The sequence below is a fragment of the Drosophila teissieri genome, chromosome X, assembly GCF_016746235.2.
Source record: "Drosophila teissieri strain GT53w chromosome X, Prin_Dtei_1.1, whole genome shotgun sequence".
In the NCBI taxonomy this organism is placed as follows: Eukaryota; Metazoa; Arthropoda; class Insecta; order Diptera; family Drosophilidae; genus Drosophila; species Drosophila teissieri.
Window position 1 is genome coordinate 7472491 of NC_053034.1, and position 20094 is coordinate 7492584.

Below are 20094 nucleotides of genomic sequence, written 5' to 3' on the forward strand. Positions count from 1 at the left end.
GTGATTGGTAACATAATCTTTCGGACTTTATATATAAAACCAAGTAAAATCAAAAATTGCGCCCAATTCGAGTGCATCGTAAGTGCAGCAATGCACCAAATTGAAATCGTTGTATGCATATATATGGTATCGATACCTTGCTAATCTGGTATCAGGGTTCCATTGACGTGGATTTCAAAGACATTCCGCACTACGTGAGTTTTCTATCGATATCGAAGAACACCCAGATACTCAGATACTCAGCATAAATGTTGTACGAAGCTATGGAGTGGTTAAGTGTGTGGAAAAGAACCCCCCTGCAAGGAATTTCACCCACGCCCATGTGGTGCCGTCGCCCTGTGATAAGCTTGCCTGGAGCTACTTGCTCCGATACTTCTGGAACCCATCCCTAGCGGCGCTGGCCATAAAACCCTGATAATCTGCTCAACTGGGCGAACCAACCATCCATCCACTGGCCACGATTAGATTGCTACGGAAATGGGCAGTGCACGGAACCTATTGTTGCTATCCTCGTCGCGTTTGCACGGCCACGGATACTTGGAGCATGCGCGCGGCCAGCTGGAGGATCTCTTCAAGAGGTGGGTGACTTACTTCAAGATACAAGTACCATAAAGATTATGATTCGTATATAGTTATTGAGAAAACCCCTTTCATTTGTTGCAGCGCCAATGTGAAGACCGTGCTCTTTGTGCCCTACGCCCTGCGGGATCACGACAAGTACACCGCCACCGTGCGGGATGCACTGCAGCCGTGGGGATTCCAAGTGGAGGGACTGCACACGAAGCCGGACCGCGAGAAGGCCCTGAGGGAGGCACAGGCCATCTTTGTGGGCGGCGGCAACACCTTTGTGCTGCTGCGCTCGCTCTACGAGATGAAGCTGCTCGATCCGATCCGGGAACTGGTGCTGCAGCAGGGATTGCCCTATGTGGGCAGCAGTGCGGGCACGAATGTGGCCACCCGATCCATACACACCACCAACGACATGCCGGTGGCCTATCCGCCAAGCTTCGAGGCCCTCGCCCTGGTCCCATTCAACATCAATCCGCACTATCTGGATCCGGAGGCGGGCAGTCGGCACAAGGGCGAGACGCGGGACGAGCGGCTGGAGGAGTTCGTGGCCTACCATGGACTGCCCGTGCTGGGTCTGCGCGAGGGCACCAGCGTTCGGGTGCAGGGCGAGAAGGCCACGCTCCTGGGCGATCGCAATGCCAAGCTATTCAAGGTGTAAGTACACTTCGCCATTCTGTCAAATGGGTTTCATTGAGTTACCAAGAAGGTTTCTTACATTTAAATAACTTTTGTGTTTATTTTTCAGTGACGGCGATGCCGAGGAGCTGGCACCCCAAGCGGATCTCAGCTTCCTGCTGCAGAAATAGGCATTTACCACAAAAAAGAAAGCAAATGGCGTTGATTAAAGAAAACATTGCAAGTTATTGTACATATGCACATTCATAATTTGTTTTATTCTGCAAATAACAACAATGCCTACACGTAAACAGTACACATACAGTAGTTGTACACTATGACTAAATGTAAAAAAAGTTTGGGTAGAGGGATAACCTTAACACCTGACGAGCGTACATACATATAGCTAATAAATGTTGTAATAAATTAATCGGATTTCCCCTCGTAATCGTAATGATAAGAATTTGACTGGCAGACTTCTTATTCGATGCTAAAACTGATGTGCTGGCAATTGGTCAAATGAATAACATGTAGACACTAACAATGGACATCGGCTAAGAGAAACTGGCAAGCACTTAATAATATAATTTATTATTTACAATGGGTTTTGGTTTTCTCTTCGTTGCCACAAAAACCCTGACAATTAGCAATACTTTCGGATTGTTATTTTGACGGCAAACTTTCGACATGGTTTCGATTATGGTTTATATTTTCACTTAGCCGATACTAAGATGTAAGCTTTAACTTTGTAAAGAGGAACATAGTTAATAGTAAGCACTCCCCATCCCCAGTTTAGACCAGTTTTTTCTACAGTAGTTCCCTTTTTGGCACACCGTCTATTGAGAGAGCCCATTTAAAGGGATTGTAACACTTTGAGGCAAGGCGGCATCTGGTTATTTGTCGTACAGCCACATCGTTCGTTTCACTTAGTTCCTAGTAGTATAACACTTAGCTTAACTAGTCGTTTAAATAGGAGTCAATGGTGCAATGGTGCCTGCGTAACTTGCGTAGCTTACTAGGAATCGTTAATAGAGATATGTGTGGCGTATATGCTAAGTATTTACATGCGAAAATCGAATGTCTGTTGAATGGCTCGAACAAGTGTCGTACATTTGTCCTACGAGTTTTGGCAGCTAAAAACTATGCTAAGTTAATTACTCACTAACTAATTGCTGTCTACCATTTTGAGCATTGAAAGTTTCACTTTAAAGCAAGCAACAACGGCAATCGCCTAGGCCTAAACACTAAGTTCGGTTTGAGATAGGTCCGCTGCAGGTCTTACACTTGGATGGTCCCAGTCCCCACCATCGTTTCATTCTAAATAGGATTTACTTTAAGCCTTGGGTGCATGCACACACGCACTCATTCAATCACACTGCTCAATCACACCGTCATGTACACATGGGAATATCTTAAAAAGGAACTGATGATATTACAGGCAGGAGCTGAAGCTGGAGCTGGCGCTGGCGCTGGAAAGGAGCTGGAAAGGAGCTCGGACTACGACCAACTATTTGTGTTGAATACTTTTGTCCTCGTAGCGAATAATGGCGTCGCCGATCTGCTTGCGCGACGCCAGATGGATGCACTGCTCCCGACCGCAGCGTTCCGGCACGCTCTGCGGCAGCGTTCCGCCGCGCGCCAAGTGGTTCCGCACATCCTGGCCGAAGCGCAGATTCGGCTCCACGCCGCGCAGTATATGTACCGAGTGCTGCGCCGCCACGAACATATCGAGGATACTCTCCACGCCCGGCGGTCGCGTCTCCTCGCCCGGCTGCAGCAGCAACTGATCGATGTCCAGGTCGCTGCGTATGATCGGCAGTCCCTGCGGATGCAGCAGCTTGCGAGCTGAAGCGGAATGGGGAATACGTAAACGTTCAGGGTTCAACTAACTGGAAAGGTAAGCTGCACTCACCCTGCACATAATCCCGGCTGTAGAAGGCGATCACGTCGTGGTTGTGGCGATCGAAGTAGCCGCTGCTCTGACTCACGTCGCAGGTGTCGCACTCCCGGCAGAACTGCGCCCAGCGGCACGGGTACATCTGGAAGCCGATGGGGGCGTACACCTGGAAGCCCTGTATCGTGTTCATGCGCACGCGGTTCAGAAAGTCCGCCTTGAAGACCATGCCCGGAGTGGCCAGCAGCACGAGGGATTCGAGGCCCAGCTTGGGCAGTGCCAGATCCGCCACCACCAGACTGAGCAGCTGGCGTGGTCCATACATGGAGGCGTGCAGCAGCCAGTCCTGCGCACCCACCGGCTCGCTCAGCTGCTCCGGCAGCCGGATGGACACCCAGGCGATGCGGGAGCCATCCGTTTTGTACTTTGAGGACAGGTCCAGGGCCAGCGTCTTCAATGCCTTGAAGGGATCCTCGTCGCCCTTGCTGGGCGAGTCCAGGCGGTACATGAAGATCTACGAGGTGAAAGTGGTTACATTATTCTGCCTTTTAAATTGCATAGTGCGTGTTGAGCTCACCAGCAGCAGGAAGGTGTTGTCCTGGTTTTGCATGCAAATCCGTTCGTACTGTTCCACAAACAGCAGTGCATCCGGCACCTGGTGCTCGAAGGCGGGCACCAACATGGCGATTCTCGTGCTCTCCGTGACGTAGGGCGAGGGCACCACCTCCACGCGACCCAGTGGCTTCACCACCTCAAAGCTCTTGACCACCAGGCGGCGACTGCGACCCGATCCCTCCTGCAGATTGAGATGCAGCTGGTAGTCCATGCCACGTGTGGCATCGAACTTCCGATAGGCACTGTGCAGGCTGTGGTAGCTCAGGCGCGGATGCTTGAGGGCGGCATACTGTAGTGCTATCTCCAGGACCTTGGCAAAGTCCTGTGCCTCGATCCGCGACAGCGTCGCCAACGCGTGCTCCGCATTGCCATTGGGCAGGAAGCTGTGCGTCCCATTGAGCAGCTGCCACGTGAGGATGTCGTGGCGCGTCTCCGGCGCACTGGGCGGCGGCACGCCCAGCGGCCACCGGATCTCCAGTATCTTGTTCGATATGCTCCCATTGGCAATCCGGTAAGACTTCTGCTCCAGCGCATAGCCCCGCTCCTGCACCTTCTCCAGGTGGTGCTGCAAAGCCAATGGGTTTACTGATTACTGTCACCAGCATCTACTGGATGGCTTACCTTGGAGTAGTAGGCATGCAGGCGGTAGAAGTCCTCCGGCGTCTGGACGGGATACACGGTGCTGGCATTGCGGAAGGCCTCCTCCTTGGCCAGTTCGCTGAATTCGCGATGACGCCGGCCCGGCGCATCCAAGGCGTAGCTGAATTGCCGCATGCCCTGCAAGCCAATAAAGATACAGATAAAGATACAGATACAGATGCATATAGTTGGGTTTGGACATGGTCAAGGTCAGGTTCAGGGCCAACGCTCGATTCCGTGGAAGGAAAGTCGGGCTGTGGCTCCCACGAGTGGAGCAGTGCCAGTGCCACATGGTCGCCCAACAAGCGATCCCTTTTACGAGCCATAAAAAGCAAAAGAACGAGCATAATTTAATTAACAATGTCGCGCTAATGGAACAAAGATCGCCCATTCGATCGCGGATTTGAACACACATCTTGAGGCACTTCTTTTTTTATACATATTCTCTGTGCAGTTTTATCCATTCGGAGCAGTTTTTAATTGGCCCGCGCACATTAATCAATTCACCCAGCGAATTGCAGCTTTTGAAGATGCCGTTCGGCAAACTGAAACTCTTTAGGCCAGTTAATTAAGCGAAACACACACTTGCATATCTCCGTTTTTTGTTTAGACAGCTGCAGTCCAAATAAAAACATTCAGCACGCCGCCCATAATTAAAAGAAAATGCTTTTTAGCAATAGTAAATGAACATTGATCCACTCGTTATTATTGCTTTCATAAACTGCAACTAATATTAAAGGGAATACCAACTCTAAACTATAATATAAATAATCTACAGCTGAATGATATTCTTAAAGTTGGAAATAGTTGACAATGTTTACCAATGGCCTGTTGTTTCCCAAGAAGATGACCGAATAAACACTACATTTCAGCTGAAACATACAACTCATGGCCGGAATTTACTGTGCTATGTGGCATTATAATCGCCAGCACTAAACATTTTTCCGCAGAGACCACACATAGGACATAAATCATTCCATGCTCTGCCCCAGCGCATAAATAAAACGCAATCCAAACAAACCAATCGAAATCAAACGAAAGGAAAACTAACATCTCAGCGGCAAAAGTTCCATTTCCAACTCACGGTTGTGTTCCGACTGTTTATGCAAAAATAAGCTGCGTGTTCATATAAACAGAGCTATAATCAGAAATGATAATGAGTAAGACACACCCACCTGCACTTTCGATTAGAGGAAGTACATACATAGGTATTTATTAAATAGGAAAATAAACACAAAAATAATCAAGTGACTTTAGTAAATTGTACCTTTTAATAAAATAGCTGAAATCAACCTTACAGCATTTACTATGGGTTCACTGCAATCTATAAGATACTAAAAAGTATCTTAAGTTGCTTTTAAAGTGGCTCTCAAACTGTCACGACTCACAAGTTAACATTCACAGCATCCCCGCCCAGTGCCACGCCCCCTACCCCTTACTCGCAGGCAAAGAAATTCTGTTCTTCTGTTGCTACTTGGAAATTAAATAAACTGTTGCGTTGTCCATCAACCGAGCGATTCTGGTCTTGCTCCGAATTTGGTTACTCATCTCATTGGTTGCTCTGCGCGAACAGAGGCGTCTAATCAAGTGTGTCAATAAACTTATTCATTCATTCACAGAACCTAGACTTCAACTTAGACTCTAGATTCGAATCATTGTGTTTAAAGCTGCTGGGGGCAGAGAAGAACCCCCTTTGCGAAACATCCAACGCACGCCACTGCGCAGAAAAGTACTTTTGGCTCGTTGCTGGCGCTTTGCTCTTATTTTTCTCGGCTTTTCAGGGTCAATGTGCAGCAGTGTTGGTTGAGTTTTCGTTAACAAAAAAAATAAAAAGGCAACGCTAATTTAGCGGTCAGTAATTATTATACTAAAGTGTACTGTTAATTGTAATTGTTTTACATTTGAGCAAATGTCAAACAACAAAATATCCGAACCGGTATCTCTGGCACTTTGTATCAATGAACTGATTTTTTTCGGTTTTTGTTTTTTATTTTATTTGTAGTCAATAGCAAATTGTTTAAATAAATAAAACGACAAGTGGCAAGCAAGTGGAAGAAAAAGATTTCAGAGAGCACATACAAATAGAAGGAGATCAGATCGGATGGGATGGAATGACGACTCACCTGAAAGCTCTCCTGGCATCCGGCCACCCGACTGGCGTACTTGACGCACCGCCCGATGTTGACACTGTGGTCACTGGTGCTCCCGATGCGGACGCAGCGCTCCAGATTGTTGCGCATCTTGCGGATGACGCTGCTGCTGAGCAGGATGCCCGCCTCCAGCGAGCAGTAGTTGCGATCACTGGCCCCGGGAGCCTCATTCTCATTCTCATCAGCCGGCGGCTCATTCGACTGGCCATCGATGGAGGCACTGGCGCCGCCACCGGGAGGATCGAGACCGATGCGAGCGCCACCCATGTACAGGTCAAAGGTGATGCTCATGTGGTAGAGCAGCTTCACCAGCTTGCGGGCGTCCACGTAGACGGTGTCGGGCACCAGCAGGAAGTAGTCGTACTCATCCAGATAGTTGTCCGCAATGTACTTGACCACGTGGAAGGGTCGCCGGCTCTCGCGCGTGTCCGTGAAGCCGACGATGTTCTTCAGCTTGTAGTTGGTCTTCACGCTGTCCGCGTAGATGAAGAACTTGATCTTGTTGACCAGGTGGGCGGTGGTGCGATTGAAGGCCGTCGCAAAGGTGTTGATGTGCTCCTGCGAGGTCATCACCCCGATGAAGAGCTTCTCGCGGATGCCCAGCTCCGAGGAGTAGTAGCGCGGTCGGATCACATTTTTCACCTGCGAAAGGGGAAGGGAAATGGAGTAGTTAGTAAGATATCCAAAGCAATATTTAATAATCTTCAAATGTTATTAAATTCATTAAATAGAAACCTCTTTTTATTTCGAGAAAGATGTCGATTGTTAATCATTTGAGGCTCTATCATTCTCAGTACAGCTGGTGGAGTAACTTAAAATCTACAAGTCCTTCAATTCCGGGAATCTAGAACCGCATCTGGGCCCTGATCTTGAAAACATCTCCCATGATTTGGGATGATCAAATGCCTGATATCTAAGTGCATCGATCTGCAGGCAGGGGAATAGTTGTTTCTAGAATTACCCAGCATTTTACGTGACTTTGTTTGAAAATGCGGTTTATTTTTATACCGAACTGGATTCCCCGTGAAAGAAGAGGCTTCATTTTCAAGCCATAATGTGAATGGGTAAAGTAAGCAGATAATTCCGAGTCATATACCCAAAAGTGTTCCTTGTGACTTGAAGTATGAGTATGAAGTATATCTCCTGATATTCACCTGGCTATTTTTAGCCGCTGACATGCACTCAGCCAAATAAAGTGCGTTAAGGGCCTTTATATCTGGCCAATTACATCTGCTCGTATATTCCTCCACGCTTAAGTACTCAAAACGACTGACTCTGCTCAAGTGGCTCCATTTTTTATTCGCTGACCACTTGAGGGCACATTTTAATTCTAACTTTTACGATTAGATGACTGTTCAAAGTTTGGCAGCACGATGACGAGGAATTCCCCCTCGTCGAGCAGCTATTTTATTTCATTTTACTTTATTTTATCCACTATCTTGTGCTTATGACTGAGGTAGAAAATTATGGCGATTGCGTTTCCCAGAATGCCTAGATACAGTGATAATAATGTCAGGTCATGGATTTAATGCCATGTGATTCCAGAAGTTGACAACTAGATTCTCTGGGGACGTCGAAGGAATATTTATTATTATTTGTTATGTGTCTTAAGACGCAGTCACATGTGACTGGTCGTTATTTAATGTTATTAAATATTTAAGCTTCCTTTGCGTCATTAAATATTTAAATGAAACTATTTGATCGATCAGTTGCCTTCGCAACAATCTTATATTTTACTAAAACCTTTGGATTCTACATTTTATGGATTTTTAGAGTATTCACTTCCATAAAACTGCTGTAAACAAATGCTCACTTAATTTATAGCAGCAAATCATTTAATGGCTTCTCCGCTTTTGTTTGCCATTTAATGTTAGAAAGTATGGCCAGAATTTCGCGGAACTGCACACTTTTGTGACTCACTGTGCAAGGTAATTTTATTTGTTTTTTTTTTCCAAAACAGAAACAAATTTGTAAACTTATGTGTGCCGTTTAAGTGGGCGTTTGGCTGCCCTTCGAAATTTGCATGTATGCCAAAGTAATTTATGTACTGACCATCTTAACCCACTGTTGACCCCAAGAGATGCGTGCAAGGTGGTCACTCCTCCCGATTCTCCCCTCCCCCTCCTCCACTCCGCCAGGTTGAGTTTTCCATCTGAGCCACGTCGAATAAACAATTGCCAGCCAAGTTGTGCAACCACTTTATTTTGTGTTTTTATTTATATTTATACTGTTTTTGCGTCCAGGTCGCTGGTGCAGTTAGCAGGAATTATGGCTAATTAAAAATCATTCTTAATAGATTTTTAATAACGGCAACAAGCTGTTTGTGTGGCATCCATGTTTATATGGCATCGTAAAGTGGCCAGTGTGGCCAGGGTCAGTTTCGATAAGAATTACTTCATGTTTCGAGTGCTGCCTCAGTTACTAGGCGCATTTCCATGCTCAACAGGAATACATTTTCTAATTATGATTTTGGTGGCAGAACATAAAAGTTCATGGAAATGGAACTCAGAGACCTGCAGTTGCGGAATGGAGTTGCTTACTAGTTGCAGCGATTACTTTAGTTCATATATTGGCATAGATATATTTATTATTAAAGAGGAACATTTATTTGCCAAGATTTCTCTCTCTGCTCTGAAGCAATCAAAGTCCCATTTCAATTTCAATTTCAATTTCAATTTCGATTTCGATTTAATTGAATTGCAGGCAGTGCAGCGGCGAATAGTGTAGTATCTCGAATAGAATAGTTTCGTATGCAATCGCTGCCCACTTAATGGGTCCATGTGGCGCTTTAATTACCGCGCTGGGGTTGCAGCTTGATCCCCAGTGGATCGGTTCAAGATCTGACCTTGCGCCAATACCACAGATACGCAGATACTTAGATACTCAGATACACAGTTACGCAGATACTCAGATACAGCCGATGAATAAATGTGCTGAGAGGGGGATTGGATGTGCACACGCACATTTGGCAATCATCGAATGTGTAAATATCGCCGAAAGATAAACCACGGGTAAAAATAACACCGAAAAAAAAACAACGAAAAAAACATACATTTCGGCTAAGATCGCTCTCGAGATCTGTGTTTGTTCGCTTGGATATTTTGTAGCGCTTTTGGGTAAATAAAAATGCTTTTCTAAATATGAATGATGCATGGGAAATCCAATTTTTTTTCTCAAGAAATCAACCTCAAAACAGTGGTCGCTTTCACAATATGTTGTGTCAAATACCAATTGAAATTAAACATACATTTCCGCTTCAACAATTTTACTGCATAATATTAAATAAGCCAAGTCACCATGAATGTAAATGAAGTTCTTAAATGCAAACCTCTTTCTTGGTAGGTTTTGTTATTATTATTTATTTAATGGTTATCAAATTCCTTATAGAAATGCGTAAATGAAACCACTGTATGTGGTTATTTCGAAAACTTTGTCGGCTTTTGGCAATTTGCTAGCAAGGCCATGCCTGGCATAAATGTGATTCACTAAAAGGTTTGTTCACCTGAACAATGAGTTCGCATCTTAGATCCAAATTCCCCACATCCACAGCCATCTAGATCTATGAACCATACATTTTCGCTGGAAATCGTTTCAAAATTTTCCCCGCCAATGGATAAATTTCCGCCACCGATCGAGAAAATCTGGCGGGGCACGTGGAACACACAGTTTTCTATGGCACCAAGTTGAGTTATCGAGTTATCAACAAAACAAGCTCTCACTCACTCACAACAGCCTTGTGACGTAATATGACGAGAACGGAAGTGGGAAAAAGTGCCAAGAGCTAAAGAGGAGTATTTATTGACGACCAGAACGGGCGAGCAGCCAGCCAACTGGCTAACCTCCTTATCGATTGGACTGTCTTATCAGTAGATATGGCTAAGACGACGTCACCATGCCCCTGGCACAAAATGGGAATGGGAATCGGAATGGGAATGGAAGCAAAAGCCATTTTCAATTTCCATTTGCAGTCCACGGAATTTAATTAAACACGCACACAGCAGATAAAGCATTTTTCATTGTTTACTCGCTGGCCGTATAGCCGTAAAGCCAACTCTTTCGTCAGATAAACAAGAAATAGCGCCATGACAATCTATGCCAAAGGTTCCAACGTGGATATATAGATATATGATAAGTACGACCAACAGGTGATTTGATTAAATTGGAATCTATGAATATCTAAAATATGCCTATGTACTAAGCAAGGAGTTGTATATAATAGCATAGTAAGTAATGCTGCAATCTTTCATACAGTAAATCATATTATTTACAGGCATATATATTTACTTGGCTATGAATGAAATATATTGCTGCCTCTTCAGTTATTAATTATTGCCATGTAAAAGTTAGTTAAGCATTTGGGAAATTGATCAAATATAAGAACGTAAACTCGATGAGTCATTTGGCAGGCTAAACTTGAACTTAGGACGCGATAAATGTTTACAGTGATTATATGGCCCTCGTCGGCTTTGGGTGTAATAAATCTCCAGATAGCCCGCCCAGTGGGTGTATTAATTTATATGGCCGACTACTTAAGGTGTGTTTGCTTTCTTAAGCAAAGTGTAATGAGCCGCATGGTTTGCATCTGGAGCGAGTGAGCCACTTAATACACGGCTCAAAAAATCAAACTCAAAACGGGCCAAGTAAATGTTGATTTAGTAGCTGAAAGCAAACATTTCTGTTGTTTTTATATTTATCAACCAAACTGATTGGGTTTATTTTTATAAGCAAACTTGATTCATTAACTCAGCCATTCAATTAAGGCGATCAATTAGTTGCTGCGATGCCGCTACTATTATTAACGATTCAATTACTACGCTACGCCATTTAAGTGCAGTCTAATTATTTTATTATTTTATTTTGTTAAATGCTTGCAAACGAGTTTAAAACGCAATGGTTTTCTACTTTTTTTCGCGAGTCTAGAGCAATTTAGACTATAATCATTTATCTTTTAGTAAATATTATTTTTGTTCCCTACTCACAATTGACCTTTACCCTTTTTCTTGAAGACGTCGCGAAGCCGCATTTAAAGTCAATTATTTAAATTAACGTATTGGTTACCCCTGGGTAATTGTTTCAATTATAAACCGAATCGCAAGTGGACTTTCATTAGACGTTCGCAGTTTTATAGCTTTTTGAGGACGGCTCAGGGTATCGATAACTCGAGTGATGTCTGATCGCTGTGATTTGGATCCTAAAAAGTCCAGCTAATAATACACCTACTACCCGCATACGTGCATGAGGGTGTAACTGGGGATTTAATGCTAAATTAAACGATGCATAATGTGAGTGCTTAAGATATAATCTAAACTGGGGCTTTTATTGACAGATCTAGAGTCGACACCTTTGCAGTGCAGCATGTGGCATACGGAAATGGATCAGGTACATGTACATATAGCATATGGCATATTGCATATTACATATAGCATATATAGGCAGCTGGCAATCTCGGCTCTGTAGGCTTTTCACAGTTCCAGCAGCGCTGTGTGCAGCTGCAAATTGTATTGGATTGGACAGAAATCTTAATTGGGACAAGTACGCCGTCGACCAGACACCGACTTTTTCTAACGCCCGCGGGTGCAGGAGAGGAATACTACTACTATAGCTGCTATAACTACTAGTACTTCTAGTACTACAGATCGTCTGATGGTCTAGTCCGCTCTAGTCAGCTTATGGCAATTGATTGGGGCCGCATCTGTGTGCTCGTGGCATATACTGACACAGACACAGACTGTGTGTGTACAGTCTGCCTTCGAATAAATGCGACGAACCTCAGACTTTAGACCGGAAATGCGACGCGCTTTTCAATTAAGCCCCGCCAAGATGTTACCATTGAGCATTTAGCATTCAGCATTCAACATTCAGCATTCAGCATTTGTGATGAATGATCCCAACGATCTGGCTGAGTTCGCTGGCAAATGTGGGAATGCCCCACAAACTCCCCAGGGGGAGCGCAGTTCCCCAACAAACTGAATGATTTTAGAGATTAGATTGGGGGAATTTGAACTTCTGCTTATAGCACATGCTAGATTTAAACGAAGGAATACATGATTTGTATAAGTACTAACCATTTCATTGATTGTAATCCTAATCTTTATCTTAAGCCTATAAGACATAATCCATTCCACACTTTTTCCCTGTTTCCTTGTTAAACTTTCCATTCCTTGAAGCTAAATGCAATATTTACTACAGATTCTGAAAGCTACTATCACTGTCGTGTTTCGCCCACTTCCAATCTCAATCTATATAGATAACCTATTAAAACGTCACTAACGCTTATCATATCGACCAAGTTATTCATCAGGTTCCAAGTGCTTTATTATATAATGTGTAGAACAAATGTAATTTAACGTCAGGTTCCATTCAACTTTTATCTTTTTAGATTCCAGATTATCATCACATTGTGGCATATAATAGCAAAATTGAGTCATTTGATTGCAAACGGAATGGAAGAACTGATCAAAGACAACTACAGGATTATCAGATGGGTTTAGCTCTAGATTTCGTGAAGCTTTGTATTTGGATTCAGTTTCAGTTTCGGTTTCAATTTCGATTTCGATTTCAATTAGATTCTTGCGCAACTTGTGGAGCCGATAAGCGGGTATATTTATAGAGTTAGTTTTACGCCAACCACCTGATAAGTGGCAGCAAACACAGAAAAATAAAAACACAACCCATTGATCGGCCAAAGAATATGATCTTTTGGGTTTCAACGAATCTTTACTCAGCACACATGGGGCAGCAAATTATAATTGATACGTATTATCTATCAGCTCATTTTATGGGCTTCATTTCGCAGGATGCATGCCACCAGCCATGTACTTGTCGAACAGGTAGGCGCCCACATCGTTTTGGGCCCTCTCCAGTTGGCTGATGTAGTCGGCCAGGATCTTCTGGCCATCCACTTGCTCCTGCAGGAAGTTGGCCTCAATGAAATCGCAGAGATTCGGGTCCGCTTCCTTGCCAGCCAGGGCGTGCAAGTCGAGCAGATGCCGATTGACCTCCAGTTCCATTTGCAGGGCGTGCTTCAGCGCCGCCAAGCTGCTGGCGAAGCAGGGCAGTGGCTCTGGTACACTGCTCAAAACGATGAGGCCACCACGCTTGTTCACGTACGTCATCATCTTCTCCGCATGCTCCCGCTCCTCGGCGCTCGCCCTCAGGAAGAATCCGTGCAGTCCGGGTGAACTGATGTCGGAGCGATCGAAATGGTAGGCCTACGGGCATATGACATATGACCTATACATATGACCTATTATATCTAGGTAGGCAAACCTCACCATGGCCAAGTACTGATGACAGGCCTTCAGCTCCATGTTGATCTGGTCGTTCAGCTTCTTCTCGCAGCTCTTGGCGAAGTTCTGACGCATCAGCATGCACATGTGGCGCCGAATGTTGCGGAAACACCACGCCATGTCTTTTCCTACTTTTTCAATTTTGTTGTTGTTTTTGTATTTTGTGTTGTTGTTTTTTGAATTTTTGAAAATTTGGTAAGCCATACAATTGGAATTGAAAGTCAAAACACAAACAGCCTGTCTAAATGCCAACTGGGTCGGTGCGGACAGGTGTCGACGGATCGGAGGCGATCCATCCAAGTCCGTCCATTGATCTCATCTCCCAGTATCCAAGTATCCAGATATCCAGATATCCATGGCGATCTGGAGGTGGTGATCCGCTGATCGGAAGGCCAGAAAAAAGAAGAAGACAACGGCGGGTTGGAGTTCAAAGTGCTGCCGGCTCTGATTTCACTTAACTTCCACTTAGCAATAGTGTGTACACAATCTCTCACTCGGTTCGTTCGCAACTATATATACATACGTACGTATACCTTATGGATACAGATACAGATACAGCTACATATATGTACAGATACAGATACATATATAGTTAAATATCTGTGTCCAGATATGTTTGCTTTAACTTCAGCAAGTACACACGAACACGGCCACACTAAGTAAACGCAGTTATTGTCTTTTATTAAGTGAATGGAAGACGACTTTTGTCCGAGTTTTGTAATAATCTTGCTATACCCTTTCTCACAGGGTATTCAACAATTTTATCTGTAAAATCACTGACAGCCCACTGCCAATGGCAGTTATTTAACATTAAAATAATAATAGAGTTAGAAAAACACAACTTCATATTTGGTATTTCAAATATATTGCTTTCTAAGCAAGAGTTCAACGCGTTTTAGAGGTTTTAGGGTATTGAGCATTTACAGATCCCCCAAGCCAGAGATTCCACACATTTCCTATGAACATCCAGGTGGCCAAAAGTACCCGCACTTTACTACAAACATCCACTCATTACGCACATTAAAAGACCAACAAAGAAATGGTGACTCTTGAGCCATGTGCGCCCCATAAAAAGGCAATAATAAAGATATAAGTGGTCATTTTCACCGACAAACAGGCAAACGAACCGAAAAACCGAAAAAAAACACAGGAGTTATGCAAATCATCGTTGGACTGGACAAAAAAACCTAAGACTACCTAAAAATAGCATACAATTTCAGTTTAGACTTCACTGTTTTCTAGGATTATGAAATTGTGATTAAATAATATAATATAATGTATAAGTGAGTTATGACTTATGATCTCGTATGTTTATAAAGGCATTATCAAGTTAATTATCAGAGAGGTTAAGTCACAATAAAAATGATAATAATAATCTTTTTCCATATTAAACTGTAAAATCGAAAATATGCTATGCTAATCCTTTTTTTTCAAAATTTCTAAAATTTGTTACTGCTTGGTTTTAAAGTTTTCGAAGTATTTCCAGAAAACTCAGTTAAATTTGAAATTCCACTGCCGTAATGCCATAAAATTTGAAATTTGGACAAGTGTGACAACTTCAGCGACACTTTTACATCACATTCAAAATACAAAATAACGATGGCCACAATCCAGTTTGCAGTGTCATAAAAACGTGCAACAAATTATTAACAATATATTAAGCTGCGGCGTCACAAAAAAATTATATACACTCGACGTGTTAAACAAAAAACTGAAACGTCAGCAAACGAAGTAAAAAAAATCCAACATAATTTGCTGAACATGAGGTCGAAAATAGCGTACGGCATAAGAAAATATTTAATCGATTTGAGTTATGGCCGCTTTTGATGCTCTTGCAAAGGGTATCAAGCTGCTTCTGAATAATAAATGAATTAAAAAAATACAAATATATTCTATAGATAAATATTAAATTGTACAAATAATATTATATTCTGCAAATTTATACCATCCTGATTTTTAAATAAATATAAACTGCTGTTAAATATTATAGCGTATTTCCGGCTCGACTATTTCAGCATATCACGTGTTGCTCTTTGCGCACATTGTTCAATTCAATAAATTGTGCCTTCGATCGCCGTCGCAACATAGGAATAATTTACAATACATACGAACGGTGTATCAGTTAACATTCATTTACTTTCGTCTGCTGGTCATAATTTCCAATGCGTTTATTTATTTAAATTTTAATTTACAAGCACCCGATCGTCTGGAATTCACAGTCGCAGTGCATTCAAAACTGTGGCATACGAAATACGATCTACGATCTACGGTAACGTGGAAATGAGGGCGGGAAAATTTGAGAACTTTCCACAAGTCACGCTGGATGTTCTCGTTCGGCTTTGCACAAATAATAAATAAATAATATACATATGTACATACATATAAATCAATGCAAAATCGATACTGCATATAGGCTTTATAGGCATTGTGGAATGGGTCATTGCACTTTAAACAGGGAAAACACCTTAAACAATATGTGAAACAAATGTTCGGTGCTAATTACAGTGCCCGCTCGAGAACTACAACCTGTTGATTAGAAGGTTTCTGGGCGCGACTAGATGCGGCATAATGGGGCACACGTGTTGTGTGTCCAGGAAGTAAAGAGGATTTCCCCATGGCATCCTTATGTTTCTTATATTTGGAATATCCTGAATGCTTCTTTGAGTAGCTCGAATGTTGATAGTAGAACACAATGTATGTTTTAAGGATAAAGTTCACTAATTCCAGGTGTTTCTCTAAGATGTCTTTAGCTTTGATCAATCCCCCGGTTAAAGAAATTCAGGGTAGGCGAGTGTGGCGTTCCGGCGATAAGCAGGAAGGTCAATAAAGCCTTATCAGCACTGTCCGTTGTTCGATGATATATATATAGTATATATATTTATATATGTACATATATATACATATATGTGACATGTGTGGCCACCAATGCCGTCGACGACTAAACATTTGCATTTTCGTCTACCGTTTCACAGAAAGCCGAGCAGGCGCCGCAAATCGAAGCGGATTGCGATTTGAGAAATACAATTTCGTGGATTTGTTTCAGATTGTCCAATTGATTAGACCAGCACGAGTTTTTTACGTATTTTACGTTTTTTTTTTTACTTAAATCGGTACAACAATGGATCCATTAATAACTTCAGTCTAATAAGCATGCATGGCAATGAAACCTGATGATTGCAAATATTCACATATTCATTATCAAAAAGTTGCTTAATGAAAATTAAATTGGACTTGAATAACTTGTGATTCGGAATCCATCTTACTAAAAAAAACATTCCAATTGGCGAAAGAGTACGGTTTTGGGGTTATAATAAAAGTAATAAAAATGATGCCAATATTAAATATAGTATTAGATGTGTTCTCATGCGGAAATGTTAGTGGCTATAGTGCAGAGTATTTTACCGAAAATAAAGCACGATGTCGGATAAATTTCCTCATCTGTAAATCAATAAAGTTGTGAAATTCGTTTAATAAATTAGCGGCTGTAACGAGTTGTATTTTTTAATCTTACTTTATATTATTTAATTTTCAGCGACTATAACAAATGATAAAATTAAAAAAAAAAAGTAAAGAAAGTCCTTAAATAGCAATAAACAACCTTATAAGGATCGTACTTGTACCGTTAAACATTTCAGAGGGTTTTCAGACGACTGGGAACTTATACCGTTAAACATTTCAGAGGGTTTTCAGACGACTGGGAACAGTTGACTTACCGGCTTCTTGGCCGCTAGCGGCTTGTTGATCAGGTTCAAATGGGGCTCGAACTCCTGGCCGAATCGCTCGATCAGCAGATTCTCGGCGGCCTCCTCGGGACACTCCTCCTCCCAGATGTCCTGCGGAATGTGCCAGCTGAGCAGGAGGCCCAGGAGCAGGCCAATGACGAAGTAGTGATTGCGATTCAAGGCTGTAACCGGTCTCCGCATGTTTTCCTTGCACCTTCCGTTTCCGTTCCCACTTGAACTTGACCGCCGGCTGTTCTCGATTCCTGTTCCTGTTCCCGTTTCCCTGTTCGCCGCGTGCGAGCGAGATGGCCAATGCAGGGGATGTGCGTGCGAGTGTGCGTGAGCGAGTGGGAGTGCGTGAGAGAGAGCGAGAGAGCGAGGGAAACAGGAGTCGGAGTTTTGACCAATTTGTCATTTGCACATCTTCGCCCACTTGTTGCTGTTGCTTTCGCCTCTCTCACTCTTCGTTCGTTCTTTTCCTTTTCGATCGCCCTTCTCGCCAGCCTGTTTTATTAAATTTGTATTTTCGTTTCGCTTTTTTGTTATTTTATTTTTGGCACTTTTCGCCGCTCTCTTTTTTCGGCACGCACTTCTTTAGCAGCTCTCTTTGCGCCTTCTTCACTTCTTTCATTTTCGATACATTTTCACACACTAAAAAAACCGCGCGCTTTCATTCCAATCGCTTCTTCTCTTCTATTTACACCAATTTGCGGCAAAATGCGGCGGCAAGGGTGGCGAAAAAAAAATAATAAAAAAATTCGAGCGGTTGAACTCGGCCCGGTTTTCCGCTGCACGCAAAGTAAAAAAGTAAACAACTGAAGTGACCGCCAGTGGTGGTGGTACATCGATTGGCAGGACTCGCAAATATCGATTGTGGCTACCGATATCATGTATCGATCTTCGATAGTCATTGTGGTTCACACTGCAAAGTTTTCCCACTGACATCTACCTATTCGACATTAGGTAAAAATACAAAAAATAGTATCTAGTTATTTATTTAAAGTGATTTAAAATGAACTCAACATAAGTATGGTTAAGTACATGATATTAAAAAAACTAATTTAAAAAATAATTTATTAATTTGCACGAGCCCCCCTATTACTTAGATATTTAATTGTTAACAAACCATCGATATCAGTTATCGCCAGTATCGGTTGAACATTTTCTCATCCCAATTGGCTCCCAAATTCTATTTACCTTACCGGTTTTGTTTTTATTTGAAAAAGTCTATCAAAGCTATTCGTAAGAACTCTGATTTTTAAGTAATGATTATGTATTGATCATATCTTTTCACAAAGTCCTCAATTTGTTGAACCGCAATGTCATAGTAATGGGCTTTGAAGGGTCAGTGGATTCTGGAATTTGATCTTTATCCATGGGACCAATATAAACACTCACCTGCATTGGATAGATTTACTGGAGGAGAACTCAATCAATATCAATATGTTAATTAAGCTATGAACTAATTGCACCAGGACTTCGAAGGAAAGGAGAAACCTAATAGTAACCTGAGAATACAATTCATGATTTCGGTGAAAGAGAAAACAAGCATTGAATGATTGCAACATATTTATGACTATGAAACTTTAAGTAAATATATTCATATTCTTTAATATAAGTGATTATTCTTAGCGCGTGTTTACTGTACTGCCGCATCTGCACATCAGCACCTTAAGCACGGACAGTGTTTACCTTTTTGTGTGTCGCTTTCGGCGCGTAAAACCATTTTTAATTGCTTGCTCCACTGTCACTTTTCTTCGGCCGCGCAGCCGCTGACATTGTAAAAGTTGTTTGCCATTGTTTTCACTTTGCCAGCAACCACAATTGATGGTCCGGTCGGGCTTGAAGGCCCAAACAGCTCCAAACAAGCCCGCTGCGATGGGAAAACTCTGCGCAGGCGCGTTGATCGCCATTTGGCAAGGAGATGCATCTGCCGCGAAGTCGCTTTAAAATGGGTCAACAGCAGCAGCAGCTACAGCAGCAGCATCACAACAGCAGCAGCAGCATCACAACAGCAGCGCAACAGCAACAACTTCATACCGCCCACTCCACTCATCAAAAATGCCAAAAGTTGCATTTAATCGGTGGTTACTGCTTACCAGCTACCTATTAAACTAATAATAATAATAGACTGTGGGAAAAAGTCCCTAAAACTTAGAAAAGGTTTGTGCTTAGTAACTCATAAGATTGAGTCATTGTTATTACGCAAAACAATTGAAAAGAACAGACTTGTCATTATACTAAGTGAATGATTCGCGGCATATCCTAGTAAATAGCTTTACCTACATTATTCCAGGGTATCAACAGGTGCTCCACTTCCACCTGCGCTCGCTGCGTCGTTGTTGCTTTTGATGTTGTTGCCGCGACGGCGCAGCTTTTGCTTTTGACACATTTTCGCGGCTGTCTCGTTGCCGCCGACGCTCGAAGTTGTCGTTTATTTTACTTTATTTTTTTCTTTTTGTTCAGCTTTGTTTGGTGGTAGTGGGGTTTTTCGTTGTCTGTAGTTTCTCGGCTGGCTCTCTTGGCAGTTGGCTGTTGGCTTTGGCTTTTGGTTTGGCTTTGGTTTTGGGCCCGATCGATCAGTTAGTTGCTGACTTTGC

The 20094-nt window shown here is 42.7% G+C and overlaps 3 protein-coding genes across 3 annotated transcripts; 1 reads left to right on the forward strand and 2 right to left on the reverse strand.

The window, feature by feature from the left end:
• The first annotated feature begins 312 nt into the window (after positions 1-312).
• On the forward strand, positions 313-1503 carry LOC122623902 (probable alpha-aspartyl dipeptidase). The gene is made up of 3 exons (XM_043803272.1): positions 313-578; positions 664-1224; positions 1316-1503. Exons 1-3 carry the CDS (start codon positions 478-480, stop codon positions 1374-1376), a joined length of 723 nt encoding a protein of 240 aa, XP_043659207.1. The 5' UTR covers positions 313-477; the 3' UTR covers positions 1377-1503.
• Positions 1431-18310, reverse strand: LOC122623901 (chondroitin sulfate glucuronyltransferase). Its single transcript, XM_043803271.1, has 6 exons — positions 17486-18310; positions 6457-7125; positions 4316-4471; positions 3657-4259; positions 3098-3593; positions 1431-3030 (listed from the first exon to the last, which is right to left on the reverse strand). The coding sequence occupies exons 1-6, from the start codon at positions 17693-17695 to the stop codon at positions 2693-2695; spliced, it is 2472 nt and encodes an 823-aa protein (XP_043659206.1). The 5' UTR covers positions 17696-18310; the 3' UTR covers positions 1431-2692.
• On the reverse strand, positions 13158-13994 carry LOC122623903 (ferritin heavy chain B). Its single transcript, XM_043803273.1, has 2 exons — positions 13758-13994; positions 13158-13694 (listed from the first exon to the last, which is right to left on the reverse strand). Exons 1-2 carry the CDS (start codon positions 13974-13976, stop codon positions 13269-13271), a joined length of 645 nt encoding a protein of 214 aa, XP_043659208.1. The 5' UTR covers positions 13977-13994; the 3' UTR covers positions 13158-13268.
• Positions 18311-20094: the final 1784 nt, after the last annotated feature.